Source organism: Sciurus vulgaris (assembly GCF_902686455.1).
Source record: "Sciurus vulgaris genome assembly, chromosome: 7".
Classification (NCBI taxonomy): domain Eukaryota; kingdom Metazoa; phylum Chordata; class Mammalia; order Rodentia; family Sciuridae; genus Sciurus; species Sciurus vulgaris.
The window spans coordinates 157,217,157-157,227,135 of NC_136467.1; the positions used below are offsets into that span (position 1 = coordinate 157,217,157).

Here is a 9,979-nt window from a genome sequence, read left to right on the forward strand (position 1 = left end):
GGGTGGATTCCGGATTCCATCATGAATCCTTAGGATCCAGGCAGATATTTGATGGAGGTGCCCAAAGAAGAGACGGATGTGAAGCTCCCCACCCCACAGGTGGGTCATGTGACTCCAGTGCACAAGCCCCTTTCCAAGGTCCCTCACTTTCTCCTGACCCTGGATTTTAGACTGTGGCCTCTGGAACTTTGAAAAGCTAAGTTCTGTTGTTTTAAGCCAACATAATGTGGCAGTTTGCTTTAGCAGGAAACTAAAACCATCCCTTACTTCACTTTATCCCAAATTTCAGTTTCTGGAAGTTTCTTTTATATCTACCTGGATTCTTCCTATATTGTATCGGTAAAGCCATGGACTTCTTGGTTGGAAGGGATCTCACGAGCCAGGTAGTGCAGTTTCTTCCAGTGCTGAAAATCCCATCTCCACAGAGCCATCTACCCATGGGGTCATTCTGCGTGTTCCAGGGCCGACTCCACATGCAAAGTCAGAAGAGCTCCCCAGCCTTTCTCTTGCAGACTGCAAGAAGCCGACTCCACCTGACATCTCCCCAGGTTTGATGGCAGCCGTTGGGTTCCCTGCCTGCCTTGGTTCCTTTGATCCTTAACAGGTTGAATGATCATGACAAACTGGATTTCACTTAAGGAAGTTTCTGAAACAGGATTTAAAGAAGGAATGCATCATCTCAATTTCTTAACTCAATCTCTATTTTGTTTGGATTTCCATTTTCCCGTATGCCAGAACGGACAACTGGTTCATCAGGGTGTGAGTCCTTTCTTATGTCATGCCAAAATGACCTGTTAATTGTACCTGTTTGTTGGAAATCTGACCTTTGTGCTCTTGGTCACCCCGACCCCAGAACCAGCCCCTGCTCATGCCTGGACGGAGCGTTGCCGGCCCCATGTGGACACACCCAGCGCTGTGGAGCTCTTGAGGAGGCAGGGCGGTCTCACTCCAGGCTTCAGCCACTGTCCGGTGCTAGTGCTTTAGTTTGTAGATCGCTCTTAAATGCAAATCCCCAAACCAGGGTGTCAGCCTCTGATCACCAGCCCGTATTCCCAGGTGAGAGCCTCCTGGGATCTGCTTGCCAGTCCTGACTGCACTGCCTGCAGGAGGTACGATGGTGGGAAACGTCCCGATTGAGTCATTTGTTCGTGGCTTTTGTTTTTAAGTCCTAACTCTCATGACATCCACTCTCCCAGTGTCACTTTAGCGTGTTGAGCCTGTCCTCACGCAGCTGGTGCCATGTTTCACCAGACGCCCATTATAGCAGGGCAGAGACACGTGTGTGGCAGCGTGCTTCTTTCCAGGCCGTGGTGATATGTGGTCACTTCGAGTGGGTTTCACAAGCAGAGAGGAGCAAACGATTTCCCCACCATCTTGGTTATCATTGCTACATATTATGCGACAGCATGATGAGAAGCGTCTCAGCTCTACTCAGAAGTCAAGCCATGTGACACGCACACGATGTTCCTCACTGCAGTCTGCAGCCTCTGAAGCTCATGAAACTAGTTTAGTTTTTTGTTGTTGTTCAGAATGAATCTAAGATGGATTTCCGTGATTATATACATTTATTTTCAAATTATTTTATTGTATATATTTATAAATAATAGCAAAATATTTGTGGAATTTTGTTATGAATTCCTTTAAAATTTACCAGTACACAATATATTAAATCAATTAATTTATTTGTTTTAAGAAACATAAAATGAACAATCTGAATTTTAAAAGTCTTCCAAGGCACTCAAATATATGTTGCAGTTTTAAGATATACTATGTCCTTCTAGAAGTACAGTGAGGCAAAATATAAGTTGTTACTATAAGGTATTAAGGAGAAATGTCCTAAGGGTGTTTCTTGTTGCATTATCTGTTTTGATATATTCGGTGGAAAAGAACATTGGAAAAAGAAGGAGAACAAATAAGCAGTTAATTGCAGTGCAACAAATCATACCATTAACCAGGTAGTGCTTGCAATGCGCAGACACGTCTTCCCACTTTGATGAGTTCTGAAGGCCTCGAATCAGTCTGTGCTCCCTGAGGGGCCAAGTACTGAGCTGATGGCTTTCCTCCTGCAAGAAGGGCACTCAACAAGCAGTGGACATGGTTGCGTGTCGAGCTCCTGTACTTCCAGCCTAAAAGGAGAGAGAATGTACACTGTAGGGGAATTCACAAAGAACGTCAGGAGGCAGTGATTTGATTCAGATCTGAGCTGTGGCTGCAGTTTTATTTGGAGGAGAATGGAATGAAATTTCAATGGAGGAGACGTGGAAAATGCAGAAACCAGACTGGAAGATCAAAGTTAAACTGTGGAAAGAATCATCAGGGGTTTTAGAGTTGTTGGATAGGAAATGTTAGAATTTAGGCGAGGGCTATTCATCTTGTGTTTGTAATCAAGAAGAAGAGGCTCTGGGTAGTTTCACAGGCTTCTGTTAAGTATGAAAATGGGAGTCAGTGCATGTGCATGTGAGAGAGAGTGTGTGTGTCTGTGCATAAAAGCATTTTGTTTCTGGGGAAAGAATTCCTAAACTTTTATTTCAGTCTCAAAGAAGTTCAAAACTCTTCTCCCAATATACTAACCAGGGGTAAAAAGCTTGAGAATGTAAGACTTTAAAGTCACATAATTCTGGGAAATCATGAAAGACCAGTTCCCAGGACTATGCAATAACACATTGGGGCAGTAGGAAACAAATGCAGTTCTCCATGGAAGATCCTTCACTTGCAGATTGCAGTGATCTTCTCCAACACCAGCAACGGAGAGGGCCATATGAAGCCACATGAATCCCAGGCTTTTTTTAAGGCCTACCATCTGGAATCCCTTACTTTTTTATTAAGAAGGCCCTTGAAATCAGCCTTTTAAAAGCTCCCTTTACTTCCTTGTTCCTAAGGGTATAGATGAGGGGGTTCAGCATGGGTGTGATGATTCCATAGAAAAGAGACACCATCTTTCCACGGTCCTTGGAGGAGGGGGATGGTGGCTGCAGGTACATATAGATGGCAGTGCCATAGAAAAGTGTCACCACAATTAGGTGTGAGCCACACGTCCCAAATGCTTTTCTGCGGCCTTCTGCTGACCGTATTCTCAGCACCGCTTGGGCGATGAATGCGTAGGATATGAGGATGAGCGTCACAGGTATTAAGAGAAACAGCACGCTGATAAAGAACAGCTCAGCCTCGTTGGCTGTTGTGTCAGCACAGGACAGCTTGAGCAATGCAGGCACCTCGCAGAAGAAATGGTCCACTTCTCTGTGGCCACACAGTGGCATCTGGAGGGTCCAGGTGGACTGTAGCACGGAGTTGCTGAAGCCACTAACCCAGGAGGCCATTGCCAACTGCAGGCAGAGCCCATGGTGCATGATAACTGAGTACCGGAGTGGCCGGCAGATAGCCACAAACCTGTCAAAGGACATGACGGCCAGCAGAAGGCACTCAGTGGAACCCAGGGCCAGAAAGATGAAGAGCTGGGCCACACAGCCGCCATAGCTGATCACCTTCCTGGTGCTGCAGATGTTCACCAGCATCTGTGGAACAGTGCTGGTGGTGTAGCACAGGTCCAGGAGTGAGAGATTGGTGAGGAAGAAGTACATGGGGGTGTGCAGTTTAGAATCCAGATGTGACACAAGAATTATTGTCACGTTGCCCAAGATGGTCAAGATGTAGGAAACCAGGAACACCACAAAGAGTGGAAGTTCTAGCCACGGTCGATCCGAGAAACCCAGCAGAATGAACTCCTGTGGAACACTCTCGTTAACCCAGCTCATGATAAATGACTTGACCTTTGGTTCCCTGAAAGACAGAACGTCAGTAAGTTAATAAATATGTTCTTAATGACTATGTCAGCTATATTCATTTATTTATTTATTTATTTTTTTAATTTTATTGTAAACAAATGGGATACATGTTGCTTCTCTGTTTGTACATGGCGTAAAGGCGTACCATTTGTGTAATCATAAATTTACATAGAGTAATGTTGTTTGATTCATTCTGTTATTTTTTCCCTTCCCCCACCCCTCCCACAGCTATATTCATTTGACTGGTGACTTGCACAAATTTATAGATTAGGCCCATTAAGAATGTGAGAACAATTGATAAAAATAAAACTATCTACCTGTCCAGGTATTTCAAAAGCTGATAAGTTCGTAACAGTTTCTTAGCAAAGTGATTTTTGAGTTTAAAGCGTATCATCGATGTCCACATTCGCAGGATTTCCCCTGGGTATCTCACGGTTTTGTAAGTGCTCAGTTCTCACCGCTTTCTAGGAGCAGGTGTAGAGGCTCTTCCTGCCCTTGGTCTTGGTTCCAGTGTCTCCTCAATACTAATGAGATTCCTTGGTTTGGGGATTAAAATTGCTTAAATCCCCCACTCTTCCCACCCACCTCCCAAATGCATGCAGATAGGCTCTTTCTAGACAGTTATCAGACATAGTTTAAGTAGGCACAACCTTCTACTTTAAGAAGCTTGTTGAATTTGTACAGGACAATTCAATAACATGACATTTAAAATTGGCAGGCTTTAGGTCAGACAGTTCCCTTTCCGGTTAGTTACAGTGCTCTGGGAATGTTCTGGACCTCTGATCTTCGGGCCCCTCATTTGTAAATAAAGGTAATTGTTTTCCTGTATGACACACTGCTTAATCTAGACTCTGCCCTCTAGGACAGGGGTATATGGATGAAGGAAAGTACAGTGATCCAAGGAAGGAGGTTCTCATAGAGGGATTATGAATTATGATGTTTAGAACTTCAGATTTCCTGGGTTGCCAATGGAAACAGCGCTGCCTGATGAAACTCACTCTCCATTCCTCTTGTGACATTAATTGTTATCCTAGAAGGCAGGGACACAGGGACTAGCCCCAATCATCAGCCTCAGGAATAGGGACACAGGGACCAGCCCAGCCATCAGCCTCAGCCACAGACACAGGGACCATCAGAAGTGAAGTATGAATGTCACCTGTGCAGAGTGCCCACACAGACAAGTGGCATGGTGTGTGCAGGCACAATGCTCTGTGAGAACTGTGGCACTCCCGACAGAGGCTGCTCAGTGCCTAAACTCGAAGGTCTCGGATGCCAACTCTACCCACTGGAAATGCATCTATCCCAAAGGAGTCCGGGTGGTGATTAAATCATTTTATCAATATCAGAGTAAGCATTATTCAGCTTTATTCACGTTCATCAAAAGGTCACCAGTATGTGTTTGAATTTCCTCTACTTATTCTAGAACTGTCAATCTCCTGAAAAATGACCCTTGCCCTCATCTGATAAGAAATCTGAGATGCACAGACAGATACAGATGTCAAGTGATACCCAGTGTATCTGTAAGGGAGAAGGAGCTACTGAACATAAGAAGAAACACAGCATCAGCTGTAGGTCAATGTTAACAGAAGGCTACCTTGAGCAGTGTGAAGAAAGTCTTATCCTGGGAACTGAGGTGGGAGTGTAAAGCCTACTTTCAAATCTGCCCATTCTCCCCCCACTTTTTAACAAGTGTGTGTTACTTCAGAAATGTTTTGAAGATTGCCTTACTCACCAGTTTATTCTCTGAATTCTTCTCTCAGACTGTCCTTGCTTTAGTTTAGGGAAGACTTTGGTTTCCATGCAGGTGCAAATCTTCATAAGAAATTCAAGTTTTTTTTTTTTTTTTTTTTTGTTTTTTTTTTAATTTAGAGACAGGGTCTCACTGAGTTGCTTAGCACCTCATCATTGCCGAGGCTAGCTTTGAACTCGCAATCCTCTTGGCTCAGCCTCCCGAGCTGCTGGGATTACAGGCCTGCTCCACCGTGCCCCACTTCAAGTTCCTAAAACTCTAGATACTTCCTTAAAATTCAGGCAGAGCCTAAGATCTAAAGTATGGGCTATGGGAGCATTTTGTCTTCCCTTGGTCAAGATATATTTTGCCAGGGAAGCTAGGGATCCTGCAAATCAGGTAAACGGTCAGTGATGGATGTCCCCCACCTCACGGACTCCTTGAGCTGCATGGTGTTGAGCAGATTCCCTCAAGCCCACGTTGTCGGGTGGCCATGAGCCTCGGGTGCACACCTGCCATCCTGGTACAGCTGCAGATGAAGTCACTTCTGCTCTGGGTTCCTGTGTGGTGTGGATGGTTATACTGTCCCAGCCTGCAGAACTGAGGAAAGGAGTGATATTCCCCTTACTGTTGGGAGGTCTCTGGCCACCAGGGACCATGGCCTTGACTCTCTCTAGTCTGGGCTTCAGCCCTTCCTGACCTGGCTCTGGATTTGGAGATTCTCTTCAGAACTCAGCAAGGATGCCTCTGCAGGGAGTCTCTGCTGAGACTACAGGAGAGAATCCTGAATTCCCTGTTTGTCAACTGAGCTCCTCATTCCTCAGTTTATTACAAAGTAACGCAGCTGCCTTGTCTGCTAAGGGCTCTGTAGTTGGGTCTTCAGGAGAGGCAGAATATTGACCACTAGTAGGAAGACCTGATCAGAATAACACAGATGCAGCTGGAAGGCAGGGGAGGTCTCAGGCACCATGTGCTCACACTGTCTTCCAGTGACCTCAAAGGCCATTCACTCTTAGCTGCACATCTTTAGATAAAACACTTGTGCTATCATTTTGTTTTAGAAGTTTTAAGTAATTTGAATTCTGTTCATTTCACTGATTTTAGGAGCGAAGTATTTGTTAATAAATAAATAGAAAAATAAAACAGTAAAAAGCTAGGATGCCTGGTCTGCCTCTCTGACATCATGTCCAACAGGTTCCGACTGCCTGCCTGTAAACACCTGCTCCAGTTTCTTGCAACTGGTGCTAATATCCTAGGGCCATAAGGTAGATTTCTCCAATTTAGGAAAAGCTGCATTGCCAGCATATCAAGATAAAATCATTCTCCCTTCAAATAGAAAGTATGCAATCGGGCAGCAAAAGACTCCATTGAATTACATGAGTTGCCAAGCAGACGGGAAAGAGCAGCCAGCTGGGGCAAGGCGGAGGTTAGAGGAAGCGGATGTCAGAGGCTGCTCAGGGGCTTTCACAGTGGTGGTCTGTGATCACTGCAGGATGCATTAAGCCAGTTGAGAGCAGGTGCCAAATACAGACGCTTACTGACTTTTTTTTTTTTTTTTTTACCTGTATATTGGTTGACCTTTTCTGTCATCTCCCTCTTGAATTTTCTCATTCCATTTTGAACTTGAGTTTTCAAAAAGTTGAGGTCCAGCTGAGTCTTGAGAGTGTCTTTTTAAACTTCATCATGCAAAGAACATCAAGACAAGAAAGGTAACAAGAGCTTTAGTCCCAAATCTGCCTGGAGACCACTGCTTAATTGGGCAAGTAAATTAATAGTTTGGATGTCAGTTTTACCTTTTATAAAATGATGAAATTGATGTTTTCTTTTAAATAACTGGTTTACATTTTCTCAAATTATCTCGCACCCCCACGAGATAGTCTCTCAAACCCCTTCTTTTAGCTAGAGTGTAAGGATAAGTGACAGGAGTCATTTTTATCTCCACTCAGCTAATACACTGTAGATTGGTTTAGCAGGATAAGGAAGTTTGTCATAAAAATTTTCCAGTTCATGAAAGATGAATTTTGTAGGCAGAAACCTGAATTTTTAAGCTCCGAGAAATTAAACTGATTTTACAAGTACCTGGAGCAAATTAAATAGCAAATTGAAGATCAGAATTGTATGCTAAAAGTAACATTTAAACTTCAATGTGATTTTATTTAGTAACTTAAAAAGTGAATCTCGCTTACCTGTGACGTTCGCATTTGCGACGGACGAGCTAATCTTTATGTCCAGGAGGTCTTGCTTTCAACAGGACCAATGTAAAGCGCACAGATGGCTGACCTGCGCCTCTCAGCTGTGCAGCGACTCGGGAAACGCGCCGACCGCCTGGGTCCCCGCTCGCAGCTGGCGGGTGCAGGGCAGCCGCAGTGCCCGAGGGCGCGGAGCCGGCGTCCCTTACTCGGAGCTCGGGCACGCAGCGCCCAGCTTACACACCTGTCCCCGCTCGGTGTTGCATCACGGGACAGGCACTCTCCCGGCCAGCGCTGGTCTCTGGCCCTGGCGGAACCCCTGGCCCTGCACCGCGGAGGCCGGGCCCGCTGCTTATAGGGCTGGGCGCGCCCTGGGCGGGGCCGCCCGGTCGCCCGCTCCTGGCATCGCGGATCTGCTCCAGGGAAGCCCTTCTCTCGGGACTGAACCCTGAACTTCTGATCAAAAGAGACGACAGCTGAATACCTGATCGAACAGACCCTTCAGTGGTTCTCCAAAGCCTCTTGCTCCACCATGAAGGGCCCCTACTTCCCAGGTGCCATCCGAGCTCAGGCTACCAGGCCTTTGATTCCTACATCAGGAGTCTCCAGCTGTCTTAAGAAAACTGCTTATTAACTTGGTTTGGGACACATTTTATATAAACAACTTAAAAAGTAAGATGTGCTCAGTATATCCAGTACGTGTTTTCCTTCATGGATTCTGAATCTCTAGGCTTAATTTCTTCCTCAGCTCAAGATTGTATATAGCCGCTGAACCTGTCCGACTTAACATGTATTTATAATATTCAATGAAACCGGAATGCAACATATTTTATACTCTATAATATGCAGGTTCGTTTCAATTTCTTTTCTAGATAGATATATTTGGAAGAAATTTAATTCTGAAGATAGGAAAAACATGCTTTTAACAAATTTGGAGAAAAGAAAAAAAACCTCAGAAGTTTTCAGAAAAATGGCAACTTATATAAATAAGCAAACTACAGAATGGCAAATCCAAGTAGCCAATAGAGATGAGAGGATATGATCGAATTATCAAATGAAAGTAAAGACATGTAATGATGGCAAAGCTCCAGATTCAGCAGTTTTCAAGATGAGAGTTGAATTCTTTGCCCTTCCCACATGACTGGCAGGATTTGGAAGTGTCACAGGCTTTCTGGAGAGACACAGGACAATATTTTCTAAACAATGATACACAATTTCAGCCTCTGCTGTCATTCCTGGAAACCAACCCCATGGGGAAGGACAAAGGGGAAGTGATGATCATGGCACAAGTATCTTCATGGTCAGAGATGGTCCGATGGTAGGGAACCTAGTGAATGATTAGGATGCTCAACGAAGTAGGTCACATCTGTCTGAAATGAGGATCGTCTCTCTGACAAGCTTGTGGGTATTTTCCTGAGATGATGCTGAATGAGCAAAATTGTTTCTAATGCAGAAAAATATATGTAACATGGTCCCAATTTTATAAAATAAGGAGGTAAAGCACCCTACATATGATTTTCTGTATGTGTCTGTATGAGGATATATGAGAAAATACAAGTGTTTTTCTCCATAATAAGAAAAATAATAATAATAAAAAAAACAGTACTTAGATAATCAAGGAGAATGTCCTGGAGAGAGGCAGAGGCAACGTCTTCAGGATAAGAAGAGAAAGAAGAGGAGGAGGAGAGAGGCAAATGGGACACAAAGCAGAACTGGAGGAGAAAGCTAAAGCTTTGGGTACGTGTAAAGTTTCAAAAAATGTAATCTCTGTGGCTTCTCCTGGAGAGGAGAGTAGGAATAAGAGCAGGTATGGTGAGGAGAAAGATCATATCCTTGTATGACAACGTTTCAACCATATTTTTAAACAGGTTGCAATTTCAATGAACAAAACCATAATTTAAAAAGAAAGTAAACCAAATTCAAGAAGAAAATATGACAAAGATGGCTATTTGTTCTGTAGAGTGACCAAGTATGCACAAGTGGAAATTGATTCAGATTCTTACACTTAGAAATTACCAAGTGTGCCCACTTCTTCAGGTCCTAGAAATAGAGAAAGACCTCAGCTTCCTCCCATTAGCAGGTGCTGAGTCCTTTGAGAGGATCATCCTCAGTCCTTCCAGGTGCCCTGAAAAACTCACTTACTGTCTCCATCCCATGGATGTAGAAACTGAGATACAGAGAGTTTAAAACATAATGCATTAGGAAACTGGGCATTATGTGGAAATTCCTCTCTATTTTTATTTTTCCTTTTGCACAGTCACCCAAAGAACCCTGTGCCT

At 44.1% G+C, this 9,979-nt stretch overlaps 1 protein-coding gene across 4 annotated transcripts; it reads right to left on the reverse strand.

Annotated features, from left to right (window-relative positions):
* Positions 1–1,174: 1,174 nt before the first annotated feature.
* Positions 1,175–8,025, reverse strand: LOC306666210 (olfactory receptor 2B2). Of its 4 annotated transcripts, XM_079148154.1 has the most exons (3): positions 7,698–8,025; positions 7,074–7,187; positions 1,175–3,777 (listed from the first exon to the last, which is right to left on the reverse strand). In XM_079148154.1, the coding sequence occupies exon 3, from the start codon at positions 3,750–3,752 to the stop codon at positions 2,811–2,813; it is 942 nt and encodes a 313-aa protein (XP_079004280.1). In that variant the 5' UTR covers positions 3,753–3,777; positions 7,074–7,187; positions 7,698–8,025; the 3' UTR covers positions 1,175–2,810. The 4 variants fall into 4 exon arrangements, 3 of the variants coding, with proteins under 3 accessions (XP_079004280.1, XP_079004281.1, XP_079004279.1); XM_079148155.1 differs by lacking the exon at positions 7,074–7,187; XM_079148153.1 differs by lacking the exons at positions 7,074–7,187; positions 7,698–8,025 and adding an exon at positions 5,515–5,624.
* Positions 8,026–9,979: the final 1,954 nt, after the last annotated feature.